General features: G+C 33.9%; 1 protein-coding gene across 13 annotated transcripts in view; it reads right to left on the bottom strand.

Annotated features, from left to right (window-relative positions):
• Positions 1-21,512, bottom strand: part of DGKB (diacylglycerol kinase beta) — a 799,436-nt gene that overhangs the window by 441,851 nt on the left and 336,073 nt on the right. For all 13 annotated transcript variants that reach the window (XM_055272542.2, XM_055272541.1, XM_055272544.1 and 10 more), the window contains 2 exons: positions 17,917-17,990; positions 12,028-12,102 (listed from right to left, as the gene is read on the bottom strand). In XM_055272542.2, coding sequence (XP_055128517.1) covers positions 12,028-12,102; positions 17,917-17,990 — 149 coding nt within the window. The remainder of the gene's footprint in view (positions 1-12,027; positions 12,103-17,916; positions 17,991-21,512) is intronic.

Raw genomic sequence — 21,512 nt, 5'->3', positions numbered from 1 at the left:
TTGCCCTCATATAGAAAACATTTATAATTTTATTAGTGTAAGTAAAACACTTTTGTAAATATATTTTGTTAAAATATAAATTTTTTCGATTGCATGGAAAATTATAACCCTTTAAGGATATTTTAAAAAAATATAAATTAATATTTAAAAACCAAGTAACTGATGATAAACAAAAATTATGAGTGGTCATTATTTTAGACTGAGCTTCTGCACTGGGCCCCAACAGACCAGACCAAACCAGAATGGAGTCTCTTGTGCTAAGTGCCATGTAATCAAATTGAACTTTGAAATGGTCCAGTTAAAAAAAAAAAAGAAGAGATTTGCAGCAACCAATCAGAAGGGGGCCCAGTTTACCAGAGCTAGCATGATAAGGAAGTCCCCTCTGTTTTGACCCTGTAAGAAAAGTAACTTTGAAATGACCAATCTGCCTTTCATTCCTTATTTCTGCTTTCTTCAGCCCTCTTCTGCTTATAAAGCCAAACTCCTGTGCTCAGTTCATTGAACACTCATTCTATTCTATAGAATTAGGTGTTACCCAGTTCTAGAATTGCAAATATAAGCCAATGAGATCTTTAAGCTAAATTTGTTGTAAATTTGTTTTTTGACACCAAAGAACACAGAACACCTTTTAAAAAGCCATTTTCTCTCATCTGTAAGTGTAAGTGTTTTCTACATTAGAAAGGGAGCGATTTAATTGAACTCCGTATTTGCATACTGTATTTACTGCTACAAATATGCAGTAAAATTTATGGTCATGCTACATGAAAGTCCATCCCTAAAAGTATAATGAATATGCATAAGTTATGTGTGTACTGATATGTATATATATGTTTGGAAATGCAGTTTAAAATATTTATTGTAAGTTACATGACTAAACAGAGAATTGACAGACAATTCTGATGTAAGTTGATGGCGATATTTCATAGAGATTTATAAAACATGTACTTTACACATAAACATGCCTGCTTGTTGTAGAGCTGATATAGGCTGTGCTCTACAAGCACAGGAATAATGATACATTTAATATCATGTAACTTTCATCAATAATAAAAATTTAAAATTGTTTATACTGCATTGTTAACTGTATTCCTGGAAGAATAACACTTCTGTTTTGATGAGGCATTAAAGAGAACTGAATGGGATGATTAGAAGAATTTTCCGCAGATAAGCTTTGAACTTTGTACATTTCAAACCTCATTTCTCCCCTACTATACATATATTCTGTTACCAGGCAGGCTCTGGACCATTTTTATCAAGACATGTCTTCTGGCTCTTTAAATTTATGTCAGAAAACCAGTGTAAAGTCACACTGGGCAATGGGGATATGCTTGGAAGTCATTTTTACACCAGGAGAACTAGCAATAACAACCATACACAAAAATATCCATGAACCACATATTATAAGTCTCAGGATTCAATCATGTAATTGGACCTCATTCTCTTTTAGTCAGATCCTAAAATGCTCATGCTCATTCCAGTGCTACTAGTCACTAGGTAAAGTGTGATGAAAAAGGAGTTGGAATGGAGACAAAAGTCTTTTTTTTTTTTTTTTTACTGTTTTATTTTTCCATATAGATGCCCAATTTTTCTGGTTAATACCAATACATATACAGGGCATGGGGGAGGGCTCTTAATTATCTTCCATTGATGTATTTGCCTCTCTATGCATTACTACTGAGCTGGCTTAACTAACATTGTTCATAAAAATTCTTATAGTTAAAATACCTTCTTTTTAAAATATCAAAAACTCAAATGAGAAAGGCAATACAATCACATTGCTAAGATCCTTCCTATAGTCTTGAAAGGAGTCCTTGCAAGTGAGAGACACTGAAGTTGAAGATTCATTGCCTTCAAGAGCATCTGCTTCTGTGCACACATCTTACTATAGCATAATACTGGTCAGAGACCATAGTTTAAAATATGACAGCTACTCGGGAGGCTGAGGCAGGAGAATGGCGTGAACCTGGGAGGCGGAGCTTGCAGTGAGCTGAGATCCTGCCACTGCATTCCAGCCTGGGCGACAGAGCAAGACTCCATCTCAAAAAACCCCATGAATAATTTAATTACACAGAATTCTAACTATAGGCATAAAGGTAACTAAATGAAAAATATATGACTCATCAAGAAGAGATAAATAAAAGTAAATAATGTAATTGGAGAATAAAACATTACGAATTCAACAAACATCTGCCATTTTCAGGAAATGATATGTACATAATTGAAGATTAGTATCAGACACTAAGATATTTATGATTTTAATAGTTGTAAATATAATTTGTATCAATTTTATCAAATGTATTATATTCCAAATCCAATTATCTGCTTTTCAGATTGTGTTTATTAGGCTAAACTTGTCTTGATTACGAACAACACTGTTACCCAATAATATAATTCAAGTTGTAGATTTCTATATGCTGATAACCTCTATATTAAATTACCTTAAATGTTCATGCTCCTTGAGTTGCAGATTTTAAATAGAAGAGGAGGGTATATATAATCAGGAAAAGACTGGCTGAAGGAGTGTTGTCCAGAGAGATTTTTACAGGGTTTTATTACTTGAGTCACCTAAGACTTGAGTCTTATTATTATTATTATTTTGGTCCAGAAGGTTCCTGGGTGACTACTGAATCAGTAGGAGAATAACTGAATAATTTATGTGTGTGTGTGTGTGTGTGCATGTGTACAAGCAATATAATTATGGCTTTCATTTTAATTATTAGAAAATTAAAATTTCCTTGGATGTGATTATAATTTATGTGAGCAACGAATTTAAAGCACAATTTTTTATCAATCAATTCATTACTGTATTAGAAATCATGTTTTTGCCATGATGGTGTGCTTCACCAAAATCTACATTCAAATTATTCCCACAGGAGGAAATTATTGTATCAGTAGTGCTAAACTTTTATACTGATTTTATGATAGCATTATTACTAATATCTAATATCTCCCCTTCATCCAAACGAACTTCCAAAAAACTTTATTTAGAGTGCATGAATTGAATGAATTCAAATCATCTTTACAACAAACAGATGTTTCATTAAAACATTCTGATCACTCTGATATAGAAATGGCATTACTTGATCTTTTGGAAAAGTTATTCCGCTAATGGAGTCAAGATATTAACAGCTATAACTTCATTAATAATACACATAAAGAAACTTGGAATTGAAAATGAACACTAATTTTGAAAAGTCATTTGATCTAAACGAAAAGTCATGCTTCAAAGGGTGATATGCAAAGGGACTTTCTGCATATTAAATGATTGCTTTGGGGCAGAGAATTAACTATTAATTTTAAAGCAGATGCTGATGTTTCTTCAGCATAGTTGTGTTTACTGATTTCTGCATAGTCAATGGTATCACTGGAGCTCTCATTGCAGATGGTAAATGTTCATAAATATTTCACACAGATTATGTATTCATCAACTCTTTAAGAAACAGAAATTCAGAACTATTTTTTGTTTTGAAATTCAGATTATTTTTATTTAAAAGGCATTTTATTTTTAAGCTATCTTTTGCTGAAAAGTGTTATTGCAAAATATAAATCTATTATAAAGTAAATATTTATAAACTATATATTTAATGAAAAATAAAACATTGAGGAAGTATATTCAAGCCATTCGCTATACATTCTTGGTAAAACTGCTCATGCTCTTTTTCTCACATACATTTCATGAACATCTAACCTATGATTTGTCAATATCTCCACAGGCATTTCTGATTGGTATATTTGTGACCCTTTGCAACTCTCAGGGAGCTGTGAGGTCCAGGCCACAGCATAATGGGCTGGCATAAAAGGGATACCAATTCTTCAAAAGTTGTCACTTGTTTTTGTGCTTAAAAAACAATGGAAAATAGTTTATTTTTGGTCACGTTTTAGGTGTAATGATTACTATTAAAGTCAGATCTCTGTTCCTTGGACATGTGTCTTACACATTACAAGAGGATAACATAGCAAAAGCTGGATTTAGAAATTGGAGGGCTGCCAAACACATCATCATCATTCTTCATTGCAATGCACTTATTAATAGCAGTACTTAAAATACAACAGTCCTGGGCAAATGCTAAATTGGGCCAGATGCTAGGACACCAGAAATAACCGGAAGAGTCTTAGGTAAACCTAATTATTATGGTCACAGTAATCCTAAAACCCTGTGTGAACTAGCCCTTAGTACCTTTCTGACATCCGACTGCCCTTCACTCTGTTCTAGTCTCCCTGGCCTTCTTGCTAATGTTTCCCAAACTTATACAATATTTTCCAATCATTATGCTTTTATGCTTGCTGCTCTCTCTGCCTTAAAAGCTCTTGTATAAGATGACAATGAGCTACCTCCTCATCTTCACATCTATACTCAGCCAGCTGTTCTCTGTCCACCTCATTTAAAAGAACAACCACAAAACCTTCACCAACAATGCACACTCCTTGTTCACATTCCCTGCTAATATATGTATATTTCACTGGTTTATTAGTTTAATATATGTTTTCCATCACTAAAATATAAGGCTGTGAGGGCAAGAGTTATTATCTGTTTTGTTCAGAGTGGATTGGCAGTGACGAGATTGTTCCTGGCATCTGGCAGCCATTGGATAAATGTTTTGAACCAATTTATCTGCTATGGGTTTTCTTATTTTTACTTATTGGTAAGCTATGATCAGTTAACTGTCTGGGGCTGGAGGTAAATTTGAGCCAGTAATTTTACTATGTACACTTAGATAACAGTAAATGGGAGGATATTTAAGTAAAATATGTTATTTAATAAAAAAAACTCCTATAGAAAAAAATCAGAAACAGATTATTTGAGTTCATTTGTGCTGCAATATGAAAATAACTGAAATTGGATAATGTATAAATGACAGGTATTTATTTCTCACGTTTCTGGAGGCTGGGAAGTCCAAGATCAAGACATCAACAGATTTGTTGTCTGGTAAGGCTTATTATCTGCTTCAAAGATGGCACGTTCTTCATGCATCCACTCATAGCAGAGGGATGAATGCTGTATCTTCACATGGCAGTAGAAGGGGAAAGGAGAGAGCTAGTTCCCTTGAGCCATTTTATAAGGGCATTGATCCAACTCATGAGGGTGGAGCCCTCATAACCTAATTATTTGCTCATTGCTCCACCTCTTAATATGATTGCATTGGTGATTAAGGTTCAATATATATTTTGGAGAGACACAAGTATTCAAACCATAGCATTCTGCCTCTGCTCTCCCAAAATTTATGTTCTCCTGATATGTAAAATACATCCATTCTATCCCAGGAGCCCCAAAAGTTTTAACAATTTCCAGCATCAACTAAAAAGTTTAAAGTCCAGAGTCTCCTCTAACCATCATCTAAATAATACAGAGTTACCACTCCAGGTACAATTTATTTTGAGGAAAATTCCCCACCAGCTGTGGGCCTGTGAAATCAAGCAAGTTAGGTCCTTCCAAAATACAATGGTGGACCATAGAATGGACAATACCATTGAAAAGGGATAAATAGGAAAGAAGAAAGGAGTAACAAGTCCCAAGTAAGTCCAACACCCAACAAGGCAAACAACATTAACTCTTAAAGCTGGGAATTACAAAAACCAAAAAACCCTCTTTGACGATGTGTCCTGCCTTCTGAACACACTGTGCAGAGTTTAAGCCCCTAAGGCTCCCGAAACCCCCATTCCTTCCATGGCCGTGCTGTGTGCAGCCCACACTGCATTTCTCACGTGTTAGAGTTGAATGCCAACAGCTCTCTCAGGCTGGCTTTACTAGCCTGGAGTCTCAGAGGTGGCCCAGCCCCCATAGCTCCACTAGGCATTGTCCTAGTGGAGGCTCTCTGCAGGGGCCTGAACCATGTAGCAGTTCTCTGTCTGGGGTCTGGGGATCTCCAGGACCTCTCCGTCCTTTGAAATCTAGGCAGAAGTAGGCATGCCTTCACAGCTTTTGCACTCTGTGCCTGCAGAGTTAGCACCAGCTGGATGCTGCAAACCTTTACCACCTCTGTCTCCTGAAGGGTGGCCCTGGTTGCACTGAGGCTCACTGGAGCCACAGATGGAGTGGCCCAGGAGTGCTGCACTAGAATGCATTTAGCAGAAACTTGAGGCAGCTCTGGGAAGTGAGCCCTGAGATCCCACAGGTGCTCTGAATCCCTCCTTTGAAGCCTTTCTGTCCTCAAGGCCCTGACACTGTGGGCTTGTGATGGGAGTGGCAGCCTTGAAGATCTCTGAAACGTTTGCAGGGCCACTCTTCCATTGTCTTGATGAATAGCATTCTGGATTCCTTCTAGACATACTAATCTACTCATCAAACTTTCATTGGTAACACCGTTGGTGTTTTATCATGAACACATTTCTCTTTCTTTACAAATTGGCCAGTCTGAGAATTTGTCAAATCCTTAATTTCTGCTTCCATTTTGATGACGAATTCTGTCATTAATTCATTTCTCTCTTATTACATCTTACTATATGCAGTCAAGGGAAGCTATGCCACATCCTCAACACTTTGCTTAGAGATTTCTTTTACCAAGTATCACTCCATGGTATTTCAGCACTCTAAAATTCAACCTCCCACAAAACAGTAGGTCATGGATACAATTGAACAAAGTTCTTTGCCACTTCATAGCAAGGATTGCCTTTCCTCTGGTTGCAAATAACTTGTTCCTCATTTTCGTATGAAACCTCATTACAATGGCCTTTCTTATCCATATTTCCAGCAACATTTTGTTCACAACCATGTAGATAATCTCTAAGACTGAACCTCTCTCTATGGTCTTCTTTCTTTCTTCTTCTATCCCCCACCTCTCCTCCTCCTCCACCTCCTCTTCCTCCTCCTTTCCCTCCTCCTCTTTCTCCTCCTCCTCATCCTCCATATTGCAGCCTCTACCCAGTCCATAGCACCTTCTACGTTTTTAGGAATTTGTTGCATTAGCACCTCACTCCTTAGTACCAATTCTCTCTTAGTCCATTCTGGCAGCTATAACAAACTACTCTAGACTGTAAAGACTACAAGTCTATAAAGGGTAATTTATAAACAACAGAAATGGTTTGATATCACGGGGTACAGCAGAAGAGCAATTTAGCTCAGGATGGATCATACCTTGAGTCTCATCCATATCTGATTTAGAAGATATTTAGATGACTCTAGATTTTAGATTTTTGAGTTGGTATTAAAACAAATTAAGACTTTGAGGGCTATTGGGATGGAATGAATGTAATGTATCTGTATGTAAGAAGAACGTGAATTTTGGGGGACCCAATCCAGAATGCTATGGTTTGAACTTTCATGTGTCTCCAAAATTAATGCTTAAAATTAGTGCCCAATGCAACAGTATTAGGAGGTGGGGTACTGAGGATGTGATTAGGTCATGAGGACTCTACGCTTACGAATGGGATTAGTGAATTCATAAAGGGGCTTGAGGAAACTAGCCCGCTGTTTGTCTGCTCTTCTGCCATGTGGAGACTCAGCATTCATTCCCTCCAGAGGATGCAGCAAGAAGACACCACCTTGGAAACAAAAAGTGAGCCATCAGCAGATACCAAATCTCCTGGTCCCTGGACCTTGGACTTCCCAGCTTCTAGAACTGTGAGAAATAAATTTATGTTGTTTGTAATTAGCCAGTCTAAGGGATTTTGTTATAGCAGCCAGAACAGAATAAAACACAAGTTAAAGCTCATACACAAATACGAACCGGTCATTTCAAATGGCCAATTCAGAACGTGTTTGTTTCTTTAGAGTGTTTCAGCAATTTTGATAGACAATAATCTTTAAACAGTGACACACAGATCTCTAGTCTAATTGCTATTTGGCCTTCGTTGGTGAGACAGATAATAAAAGCTAGACTTTTCAACATCTTTAAAATCATAGTGCATTTGTGGATGCATGTAAAAGGTGACTAAAGGCCTACAATGACTCAAAGGGGGAAATTTGTGTGAAAGGCAAGCAATTATGTGATCTTATTCATTGTGGTAACATATTTTTGTGACTTTTATTAATCCTTAGATCTTTAATTTAGAAGCATGAATCAATATTCAAACTCCATCACTCCAGTGACCAAGGCAGAATCAGAATTATGCTTACACATTTAATTGGGGAAGAGCTTGCAGAATCATCTGCATTTTATTTTATGATTAATCATGAGGAGAGAGTTGAGTGCTTCACTTTTATATTAGCAAAGAAAATTTTTTATTTTTGAAATTTGCAACAGAGCTCAATCAAATTTTGATGAACATTTCCTTAGCCTTTTCAGGATTCTGTTCATTTCTGTGTCATAATTTCATAACAAGAGGCATATGTAAAAGGTCATAAGCTCTGATTCAAGAGAGATTCTCCTTAAATAAAATATGGTAGAAATTTGGTTATATAAAATGATATTTTAAATTAAGAAGGTAATGAAATCTGTGAAATCTGTTATGCATTTTCTAAATTATACATTTATTTTAATAGGAGAATATACTCCAAAGTTTCACTATAGAAATATGCATGATATTTGAAATATGTAAATCTGTAGGTTGACTGTTGCATTATATTTTAAAAATTATGTGTCTTTTGCATTTAGTTCAGGTAGACGAAAGCAAAGATTTCTAAGAGCAGCTTTCTCACAAACAATTAATTATTCTTAATCATCCTGATCAATCTGAAAAATAATTTACATATTTTAAAGTTATCTTGTATTTTATTTCAACTCATTAAGTGCTTCCTATTTCTCACTTAAAATTTTAGAAATAATGTGAGAATAAACCATCTGTATTTTCATGAAGATTAGACTTAGAAGGGGAAAAGTAATGTCACAAGTACACAAAAAACTTGATATGAACTTTTCATAAGTCACATTAACATGTGAAGTTGGTGTACAGCTAGAGCTATACATACTTATTTTAATGTAGTGAAGGAAAACATATTTTTATGTAAAACCCAAGAGTAATTTATATTTTATATTTCATCTCTTCTAACGAACCTATACCTCCAAATAATTTATTCAATTATATCACAACATGTTCCATTAGGAAGGAAACAACTTATTTGAAACAGACTATTGTTTCAGACACCTTGAAACAGAATAATCAGGATCAGGGAGAGATGATTTATATAAAGAGATAGAATGGAAACACATAATGCATACCCATTTCTGTTTTAAAAACAAAGATAAAAAATGAAATGCCCAGTGAGTTTTAGTATTTGCGAGATAATCTAGATTAGGAATAGTTTCAGTTCAAGAAAGTTATTTCCTCTTATAAACAAAGTTTTTGAAAAAAAAAAATAAAGTTGGGATAAAAGAAGAGTTGTATACCAAAAGAATACATCAATCTGGTGTGGTAAAGAGGAAAATTTTTTTAAAAAAGAATTTGGAAGAATGAATAACTGCAGGTTTAAAGTAGCAGAAAAAATGCATACTATACTTTCAAGAGTATGCATTCAAAAATCTATTGTTAGCACTGGAAAAGTAATAAACTAGAAATGGTGATAAAACTAAAATGTATAAATCACCAAGGGTATCAGAGTAATAGGGAGACCTTATGAAACAGAGCAACTTCTAACGCCATACATTAAAAGGGAATCACTGCAATAGGACACTCTTAGCATGATCAGGGGCAATACAGCTAGAAAGAGGGCTGGGAGGATTCACAAGTGAGCAGATCAGTCATTGGGTTCAGAGAAAGGGCAACATCATAGCCTGGCCAGAGTCCCCGTTCTGAGCAACTACCTGTGGCATTTGCCTTTAGGATAAACAAAGACTAGCTCTCTAACAGAAGTCTGAGTCTGACACTAGGGATGCAGCGTGGGCATCGGTATCAGAGGCAAACAAGACATTCTCATGTTGATCAAGATGAAGCTAAAAGTTCAACACAATTATATTTAAATTCATTTTTTAAAACAAACTTTTGACATTGAATATTTTCAGCCAGGCAATTCTACCCATAGCCACTGATTCCATAAAAATATTTGAACATACTTTGAAGAATATGCAGATAAATTGATAGATATTGATGCAGCATATTTGGTAATAATTGTAAAACACAGGCAATATAAATATTCATCAGTAATGGGATGGCTCACATGATTATGGAATATCATGCAGCAGTTAGAAAAATGAAACTGATCAATGTCTACTGAAATGGAACAATGTGTATCCCCTGCTTTAGAGTACAGAAAGCAAGTTGCAAGATAATATAAAATCTATATTCTGTTACGTAAAAAACTATCTACCTATATTTCATATATATATATATTTCATATATGTATATACCTATATATATATGTATGTGTGTGTGTGTGTGTGTATGAATACGTTATAGATAGAGGGGAATATGCTCATTTATATGTGTGTATTAGATTGGGAAGCTACACCAAACAACCACAATAATAATTTCTGAGGAGTAGTAGTGCTCAAAGTGGGACCTTTAAATTTTTTTCTAAATAATATTCATTGTAGTGTAGACTTTTTACAGTTAAGTATATTACTCTCATTTTTTAAACATGTTAAGATAGAGCAGAGGATAACAGGATGCCTAGAACTGAAAGAGTAGAAGGAAACATGTAGTACATATTTAAAGTATAGTAGGAAAAAAGTGAAATGAGAGAACACGGCTAAAATCAAATTTATTCCAATATATTTACATACTGCTACAAAACAGTCATGTTTTTATTAATTATTAATTCATATTTGTAGAAATAATATGGATAATAAACCACATTCATTGAGGACATGCTATGCAGTGAGAACATTGTTATTTGCTTCATAGGCATTATCCCATTTAACTTCACAACTACCCTATAAGGCAGGCACAAATCCTCATTTTACACATAAGATAATGAAGCCACACAGAGGTTAAACTATAAGGCTTGTAATTAGCAGAGCCAATTGACCTCTTGTTTAACTATGAAATACAGGAAAATCCTGGATTAACTTGGTTTGAGTCAACTTATAGGGGTCTTAGAATGGCAACAGTTTTGAATGCACAATATCCTAATTCTACAGAAGAGCTACTTTTTTGAAGTCCAGAGAATATTAAAGGACAAGGAAAAGAGCCATCCTGACTGAGCTTCTGAGTTTACAATACTTTACTTTTGCTTGGCTTTATCTACTTGGGGACTTCCTGCGTGTAGCTAGCTCACTTAGCCAACAGTCTGATCCTGATCATCTAGATTCTGGAGTGTGGAGCTTGACAAAGACATTGTTCTGAACTAAATTCCTGTGGTGAGCCTATCATCCACAGGAAGGAGGTTCTGCAGATCGCTGCTCAGCGTTGGGAAACTGATCCCAGACAGCAGGCAGCAAGGCAGTAGAAGAAAGAGCTGAATATAATGCTGAAAGACTATGCTAATTAATTATACTTTATGAACGTATTTTTTGTATAAGACACTATGGTACAAAATTTATTCTGAGTTTTTAAAGGAGTCCAATTTAAATATTTGGTTTCTGGTTCCTGAGAGTGAGAAGTAAGACTTATTTTAAATCAACTGCTTTTTTTTAAAAAAATGAAGCATGCATAAAGCTTATAGAGCTTCCATCCACTTCATGTGGTCTAATGCTTACCCTCATGTTGATAGAAAGAAAAGAGGACAATGAAATAAAATGACATTAATTATTTAACTAAACCAAATTAATGGTGATTTATTTAGGTGCATATTAGTGACTTCAAAAGTATACAGTTTATGTTAAAAAATATATTTTATTTTACTAGATCTTACCTGTTAACAATGAAGTATAAGAGGGTGATATTGATTAGATTTGGTAAGTAGTAAATGAAATCATATGATTTTTTTCATTAACCCATTTATACTGGAGGTTGCAATTTTTAAAATTTAACTTGAATTTAAAAATAAGATCTTGGCGATGACCTTGAGTTGTAGAATATAAATAACTCCTACATGCTTAGACTATTTTGGAAAACCAGTATTTGCACTGGTTTCTGTTATGTAGTTGATATTTCATTTTTATGTACTAATATGCTGCTGTGTTCAAATAACATTATTTCTAGATATGTCAGGCAGCTTATTTAATTAATTAACATTAATTGAGTTAATGGTAATAATATTATCCTTGGACTTACCCTGGCATTGGTCCATTTCCAGAAAGACTGTAAACCTGACGAGGATTTAGTAGATACTGGAATTTTCTGTAAATTCTATAAAGGTGAAAATGTGGGAAAAAAATTTAATAATATTCAATACTTTTAAAATAAGTAATGTCTCTCAGTGTTATAAAATATATATAGTTGCAATTAATTATATAATTTAATAAAAAATTTCTATCAATTTAATAAATTTTGAATCAATATCAGAAGTCTAACAGCTCAATAGGAATTAATGGTTTTTTAAAAGACTTAGTAGCCACTATTAAGGCAATATAGTTCATAAGTTAGAAATATTGCTTGGATCCTTAATATGCACATACATTTAGAATATTCTCTAACCCTCTTTTGAACATTATTTAGCTAACTAGATTTCAAATAAATATATTTTTTTTAATATTTCAGTATAAAATTGCTTAAATATCTTCTCTCAATAAATCCTTGTGAATAATTTGTCCTCTATAGATCTCTAATAGATCTGAAAATTATCTATCTCCTATATGAAATGGGACTGTACATTGTATATGTGTACTTGTAAGCAAAGAATGTAGCCTCATCTGGCCTAATCATTTCATATAAACAATATCTTGACCAGTCATCTCACAAAATTGCTAAACTGTCTTAGCAGCATATATCAAATAATTCTTTTTTTCTGAAAGAAAACAATCTTTATAAATAAATACAATAGAAATGTTTCTACGCACGCACATATCTCACATGGTTTGAATTCTTAGACAAATACTAAAAGTAAAGAGATAAATAGTACATCAAAAAGTTAATTTACCACAATCAGGCATTATTCCTGGGATAAAAGTTGGTTCAACATACATAAATCAATAAATGTGATTCGCCACATAAGTAGAATTAAAAGCCAAATCCATGTAATTATCTCAATAGATACAGAAAAAGCATTTAATAAAATACAAAATCCTGTCTTGAAAAAAAAAATCAACAGATTTTGTATCAAAGGAACATACCTCAAAATAATAAAAGCCATCTATGACAAACCCACAGCCTACATCATACTGAATGAGCAAAAGCTGGAAGAATTCCCTTCAAAACTGGAACAAAACATGCCCACTCTCACCACTCCTATTCAACATAGTTCTGGAAGTTCTAGTCAGAGCAATTAGACAAGAGAAAGAAATAAAATATATCCAAATAAGAAAATAAGTCAAGCTCTCTCTCTTCACCGATGATGATTCTATACTCAGAAAACTCTCAAAATTCCACCAAAAGGCTGCTAGAACTGAAGAATTTTAGCAAGGTTTCAGGACACAAAATAAATGTATAAAAATCAATAGCATTTCAATAACATCCAGCCAGAGTCAAGTCAAGAATACAATATCATTTACAATAGTCACACACAAAAAATGAAAATACCTAGGAATACAACTAAGGAAGGAGGTGAAAGCACTCTACAAGGAGAACTACAAAGCACTGCTGAAAGAAATCAGAGATGACACAAACAAATGAAAAAAAATTCCATGCTCATGGAAGAATCACTATAGTTAAAATGGCTATTCTGCCCAAAGCAATTTACAGATTTAACACTATTTCTATGAAACTACCAATGTCGTTCTTCAAAGACTTAGAAGAAAACTCTTCTAAAATTCATGTTTAACCAATAAAGAGCCTGGATAGCCAAAGCAAGCCTAAGCTAAAAAGAACAAAGATGGAAGGATCACACTATAAGGCTACAACAACAAAAACAGCATGGTACTGGTACAAAACCAGACACTCGGGCCAATGGAACAGAGTAGAAAACTCAGAAATAAAGCTGCAAACCTTCATCTGATCTTCAACAAGTCCAACAAATACAAAACAATAGGGAAAGGACTTCCTATTCAATACATGTTACTGGAATAGCTGGTTAGCCATATGCAGAAAAATGAAACTGGACTCTTACCTTTCACCACATACAAAAATTAACTCAACATGGATTAAAAATTTAAATGTAAGATCCCAAACTACATTTCTAAAAGAAAACCTAGGAAATACCCCGCTCGACACTGGCTTTGGCAACACATTTTTTATTAAGTCCTCAAATTGCAACAAAAACAGAAATTGACAATCAAGCTACAGAGCTTCTGCACAGCAAAAGAAACCATCAACAGAGTAAAGTGACAATCTGCAGAATGGGAGAAATTATTTGCAAACTATTTACCCAACAAAGGTGTAATATCCAGAATCTATAAGAACTTAAATCAATGGGAAAAAAACAACAACAAACAACCCCATTAAAAATGGGCAAAATACATGAACAGATACTTCTTAAAAGACATAGAAGCAGGAAACAAACATATGAAAACATGCTCATCATCACTAATCATCACGGAAATGCAAATTAAAACCACAATAAAACACCATCTCACACCAATCAGAATGGCTATTATTAAAAAGTCAAAAACCAGTGGATGCTGGCAAGGCTGCAAAGAAAAGGAAATGCCTCTATGCTGTTGTTGTGAATGTAAATTAGTTCAGCCATTGTAGAAAATGGTTTGAATATTTTTTTTAAGAACTTCAAACAGATCTACCATTCAACCCAGCAATCCCATTGTTGGGTGTAAACTCGAAGGAAAACATACCATATACCAAAAAGATACATGCACTTTTATTTGCATCCCTGCTCAATTCACAAGAGCAAAGACATGGAATCAACCTAGGTATCCATCAGTGGTGGGCTGGATAAAGAAAATGCACTACATATATAGCATGGAATACTACACAGCCATTACAAAAGAGTGAAATCATGTCTTTTGCAGCAATATGGATGGAGATGGAGGCCATTTCCCTAAGAGAATTAACACAGAAACAGAAAACCAAATACTGCATGTACTGCACGCAATGTTAAGCAGGAGCTAAACATTGAGAACACACAGACATAAACATGGGAACAATAGACATGGCGGACTACCAGAGTGGGGAAGGAAGAAGTGGAGGAAGATATGAAAAAAACTACCTGTTGGGTACTACGCTTGCTACCTGAGCATAATATACTCATGTAACAAACCTGCACATGTACCTCCTGTATCTAAAGCAAAAGTTGAAATTAAAAAGATTTTTTTTAAGTTAAGGGATATATTTAGGTTACTAAATTGGTTTTATATACATGTGAAAATATGATTATTTTATAAACAAATTCTTATGATATATACTGATAAAACTCTCCAAATTCAGTATGTAATATCTGCTCATATCACCTAGAGTTGTTCTCAATACCCTCTTTTCCCTGGCACCTGAACCTACTAGTGGACAACTCTGTGCCTTCCTGAAAGAAAACCTAGGAAATACCCTATCTGACGTTGTCCTTGGCAACAAACTTAAAAAAAATGCCTATCAAACCTGGCTATTTTATCCCACTGCCTTACTTAAGGTCTTCAAGTTCTTTCACCAGCTTTATAAAATTCTTGGCAACCCAGCCCTCCTCTATACTATTGTCTAAGTACAGTCAAGCCTTATCCATGATGCAAAGTTTATGCCAGTGTCCAGTTATTCACAATATAAAATTAAGACATCTTCACAGTTCAGCCACAGTTTCTGTCTCATCTTTCCCCTCTTTCTCCTTACATTGTTATCCCGGTAAACTCCTCTTGGTTGACACCCTGCCATTTCACAAGTCTGTCTTTCTCCTTCTTTCATCGGACAAACATCTATCATATAAGAACCAATACGGAAGCTACTTCTTCTCTAAAGACTTCTTGGTCTTCAGAGATAGTTATCTCCTCTCTGAACTTTGATAGCACTTTTATTTTAAACATTTCTACTTTAACCTGTAGTATATGGTATTGCAATAGATCTATTTATGTCCCTGCCTCTCTGCATGACTGTGTATTATGCCTCTTATTCCCAGTCACTAGTAGAGTTTGGATTCAACTAGGCGTTGCTGCCTGAACACATATGTGAACATTTTCAGTCTTATTGATGGATATGGAAAACTTCATGTGGATTTATGATTCTGTGACCTTTTGCAACTTACCTAACATATCAAAGTCAAAAAAGCCAAAAAATTTGGAAAGGAAAACACTGCATGGGATCACCTTGTGAAAGGTGCCTTTTACGCAGGCAGAAAAATTATGTTTGCATTCAAAACAGATCACCTTTAAAACATATTTACATTTCATTTGACTTTGCGTGGTCCCAGTCAATGAATAAAGAACAAAACACAAGTGGATGTGTATATAGAAGAGCTCAAAGTTGAAGCCCCCAGTAAGTTTAATTTCCTTAAGATTTTAAGTGTAACTATATATATATTTTTTAGTTAGGGAAAATTATTTATATGTACTGGTAGAAATGGAAGGCAAATATTCAACTAAGGGTCATTCTACATGATTCATATTATCTTAATTGGAGAAAAAATTATTTTCCTTTGAAAATACTACTTTTTTTTCTCTTCAAACTTCAATATTCTGTAATTTCCAATGTGGATTTAAGTCTCACCTAATTCTTTGTGGAAAGTTTTCTTTTTTTGTTAAATATATACAGCGAACAGAATGTAAGTAGTAAAGAAGAAAGTAATTTCAGCATTATTATTTAATTATTATTTTATGAGTAAAATTATTCCCTTTAATAAAGCATTGGGAATATTTTTAATTATTAAAACATTATTTAAAATAATTTCTATCATGTTTAGAGGAGTAAAACATAACTATATATTGATGAAAAGAAAAAAAATCTTACTCTTTTTATTTTATTTTATTTATTTTATTTTATTTTATTTTGAGACAGTCTCACACGGTCGCCCGGGCTGGAATGCAGTGGCACAATCTTGGCTCACTGCAACCTCCCAGGTTCAAGCGATTCTCCTTGCCTCAGCCTCCCAAGTAGCTGGGATTACAGGCGTCCATGACCACGCCTGGCTAATTTTTTTGTATTTTTAGTAGAGACAGGGTTTCACTATGTTGGCCAGGCTGGTCTCAAATTCCTGACCTCATGGTCTGCCCACCTCAGCCTCCCAAAGTGCTGGGATAATAATCTTATACTCTTAAAGCAAAAATGCTTTGTTGATTCAATAATGAAAAGCATTCTTCATTTCATGGAAAGAAAGCTGGAAAGTTAAATGGTAGAAAAAAATTACTTTATTCATGGAAACATTTCAACTTTGCTATTTGGTGAGCCACAAGGGAAATTTGTTATACTGTTGTCATGTTTGTTATGAGGGCTTTTATCTGCTTGCTTATTTTTGGTTGAGATTAGGAGAGGTATCTGAAAAGCATTAAGGCAGGTACAACTGCATTTTTGTTTATGACTGTCATCTTTAGTAAGACATAAGATTTACTCTTCAATGTAGTGATTTTCATATTTGTATTAAATAATATGATTTAATCATTCATTCATTACAAAATAAAATGTTATCGGCCAGAATGCTGAAATACCTGATAATGCAGCTCATTAATATTCAGATTAAGTATATTGTACTTCTCCAGGAAATATAGCATCATATTCTCCAAAATGCACATGCAGAAAATCATTATAATATATTTTGCCTAGATGTTGGGTATAAATTCTGTTCCTCAGTACTGAGTTATGATTTATGTGGATTCATCTTGTTAACGATTTAGAGAACCAATTTTCATTCAACAGTATTTATGAAGCCAGACTCTTTGTTACGGGATAGGGGTGATAGGTGGGGTAGAGAGAATTCAAACACCTGAGCTATAATAGTAAAAAATAGTTACAAAAGGCCATTGTATTAAAATTTCAATCCTAAAAACAAGATCATATAAACATATTAAATGCTAGCATCATTTATTTTGCATTAAAATTAGCAGAGAGGAATAATTGTTTTTAAGCATTTTTATATCATAGTTTTGTCTATTTTTTTTACATATATGTGACATAGACACTAAAATTAATCAAAAAACGTACCGTTCTCCTTGTTTTCCACCACTTTTGGGGTTCACAAAAACTAAAAGTGGGTGAGTACCAGGCACAGGAGTAATCTATAAGAAAAGTTATATACATGGAAAAATTATTAGGCCCATATATATGAGGAAGACTCCTTGTTATTTCTAAATTATAAAATACCAATACGCAATTTCAATATTACTTTCCACAATGTGTGTGTGTGCGTGCGTGTGTGTGTGTGTGTGTGTGTGGTGTGTTCAACAGGAAAACCTCCTCCACAAAGAAAGGCATGCCTATCTAGGTAGAGGGCAGAGGGGAAGGCAGTCAGGAAGAGGGAATAACGTTTGTAATTCCTGTAAGATAAAAACAAAAGTTACGATTTTCAGACAGTAAGTGAATGAGCCAGAATGAAGCAGAATTTGAGGAAAAAGGGATGAGTAGCAAAGAAAGAGATCAACTTATAGAGAGCCCTCCTTTTATGCAGGAGTCCTAATTGAGAGTTTTGAGGCACGTGTGGAATCCATCTTCCCAACCACCTGTGAACTAGAAAGAAACTCAATAAGATCCTTTGAGGTCCCTTTTGGCCTAAGAGTCCTTATCTACACAATTTGTTCAGTGCTTTCTTTTCCTGCTTGCTGAATAGGTTGCTAGTTAATCAAGTCTATTTGCTAAATAGAGTCCATTAACTACTGATCTCTCTTTCAGGTAACACGAATTGACTCGACTATACATCATGTGCTACCGCTTTCATCACAACTCAGCTCTCAGTTGAACAAGAAAGATGAAGTTTCTGTCCTAATGGAGCTTATATTATAGTGGAGAAATATACAATAAACAAATACATATTTAGGAATGAAACATGCCATGACGGGAAATAAAGCAGGTAAGGTGATAGCACGTATTTGTGTGGGTAGAGTTGTTTTACATAGGGTGGAAAAGGACAAGTGTTGTCCCTTACCTGATTCCAATGTTAAATAATAGACTTTTTAAAATAAAAGTATTCCTACTCAGTGTAACCCTATGTAACTCCCATCTAAATACAGTTTGACGAAAAAAATTTAATAACAAAAGTATTCAGCTAATTGTGTCCTCTAAATACTAAGTTGAACAGTTTTGAATCAATCTGCTTTTTTGAAAGTAGATTCAAATTATCTTTACTGCAGTGTTATTTCTCCCCTAGAAAGCATTCTTAAATATTTAATGAGACAATTAAAAACACTCATTTTATCATATCATGCCCTTCCTTCCTGTCTGTTTAACAATATAAGTTAAAATATTCTAACATATTTTCCTCCACTTCTTTAGTAAAATGGCATTTTTCTAATGAGAATAGGCAACGGGGAAATGTTAAAATCTTCACATTACCGAAATGGGAAGACTGACTGAGATATTCGTAATTGTTCTATTCATATCCAACTAGCTCTCATTATAATTTACTGTGTCTGTTTCTATTTTACTTTCCATAGGAAAAAGGACAAAGTTTCTTTCTTCCTAATTTGTCTCCAATTCAGCTGGGAGAAGGATGAGCAGGAAAAACTTATGCACTAACTTCCCAGGTCTCCCCTGAACCAAATGTGTGCAATCAATTAACGTACGTAAAGTGCCTATTATCTTTAAGCCATGGTGGCTGCAGATTGCAATGGGTACCCCTTCCTCCCATTAAAAACTAAAATGAAAAAAACACCAAAAAACAACTGTATCTAAAAACCTGTGTTTGATTTTCTTTATTTCTCATCCTATTACAAAATTGAAACTCCTAAAGTTTTCATAAGCAAATACGCAATAATAAATAGATGTAGATTTTAGTTGACTTTTTAGTTGATCTGAATTGTTTCTACTTGTTTTTAAGTAGAAATGGGAATCTCAAAGTAAATAGATTTTTAAGCATGAGCAAAGTATTAACTCTGAACCCAAATACTCATTCGGATGAGATTTCCTTTTCTCCCTAAAGTCAACATTCATTTTATAACTATATGAGATTATACAAAAATTCATGCTGAGTCCAATATATCGAATTATTTTCAAACTATGTTTTGAAATGTCTTTCAGAGATATTTAATTGTTAGAATATTTGTAGACATCACTATAAATTGTCAAGTAAAGGGGAATTAAAATTGTGTTTTAAGTTATATACTGTTATGAACAAATAAATATCCCACTGGAATAGATTATAGTCTGTAAGGCATCTCAAAATAAAATACAAAATCTTGATGTAATTTTTAGGGGTAGTTAAATGGAGAAACAGATTAAATGTATTAGAAAAATCCGATAATTTAAATAATTTAGAACAATGATGATATTCCACAGGTGGCAAATGTTGAATATCTAATATGGATATACAGGAATAATATCAATCAATTAGCAACCATTATTTTACATAATACATTTCTCATTATTGAGTATGATTTCATTTTCAGACAGTCCTAACATATAAAGTATGAGATAAGTAAAATTGTGGATATTATTACATGTAGTCTTTCAATTAGTCAATTTGATCTGTTTGATTCCAGATTCTGGTTTTCAGAGAAGTCAATCAGATAAGAACTATCTTTGCATAGTATTGCAATGCAAAACATGTCTACTGACAAAATGAATATAAATAGTTTTCTTAGTTTCTGAAACAGTATATCTGATTTTGGTGAATAAAGTTTTATGGAAATATCTTACCTTAATATTTTTTAAATTTTACAGTCATATTTTTATTTTTTTGAAAAAAATCTCAAATTTGCAGAAAAGTTGCAATGACTCTCAATTAACTTTTTCCCTCAACCACTTGAGAGTAAGTTGCCAAAATTCTGCTCCATCACTACTACTCCCATTTACATTAGTATTTCCTACATATGAAAACATTCTCATATATATACATATATATATACATATATATATATATATATATATACACAATACAACCATCAATAGCAGAAAATTAATATGATTCTGGACTAGTTTTGCAGAAAAAAACTATTATTGGGACAACTGATGAAACCTAAATGGGATCTGAGGTACCAATGTAGTTAGGTACCAATGTTATATTCAAGCTTACTAATTCTCTTTGGGACTGTGTCCAACCTGTCTATGAATTTAGGATTTTTACTTTCACAAAACAATTGTGAAATAAGATGTAAAACTCAGTTATTCTGAAAATACATTTGCTGCCATCCTAAAATATTGTGTCCTTTTTGTTATAGATTTTGGTGGAGTAGGAGGTGAAAGACAAAAACACAACTATATCAAAAATTCTGTCAGCTTAAAACTATTCCTTCTTTGAAGTACATATTTATACAGCATTTGAGATCATCTGAAGTAGAACAGCATATAGAACAGATGACATCCCAGTTGATTTGTTTAAAGGATGAAAGAACCCTCAACCTGCTCTCAATCTCCCATGACTCTTCCATTGTGCTTGAGGCTCTCTACAGAACCCTGTGTCTTTTCAAAACAGTTAAACAATAATTGAGATAGAGTCATATGGTTTCACACGCACAAAAAAATACTGATGAAGACAGAAAGTGTTTAGAAAGATTTTATAGCATCTGTGGTAGCTGAAATCTTGAAGAATGGTTATAAATTTGATGTGCAGGGCATTTCAGGAGACTGTTCACACTGGATTCTCCACC

Source organism: Symphalangus syndactylus, chromosome 3, assembly GCF_028878055.3.
Source record: "Symphalangus syndactylus isolate Jambi chromosome 3, NHGRI_mSymSyn1-v2.1_pri, whole genome shotgun sequence".
In the NCBI taxonomy this organism is placed as follows: Eukaryota; Metazoa; Chordata; class Mammalia; order Primates; family Hylobatidae; genus Symphalangus; species Symphalangus syndactylus.
Note: the sequence above shows the minus strand (reverse complement) of the source record. Positions and strands in the feature narration are given on the sequence as shown.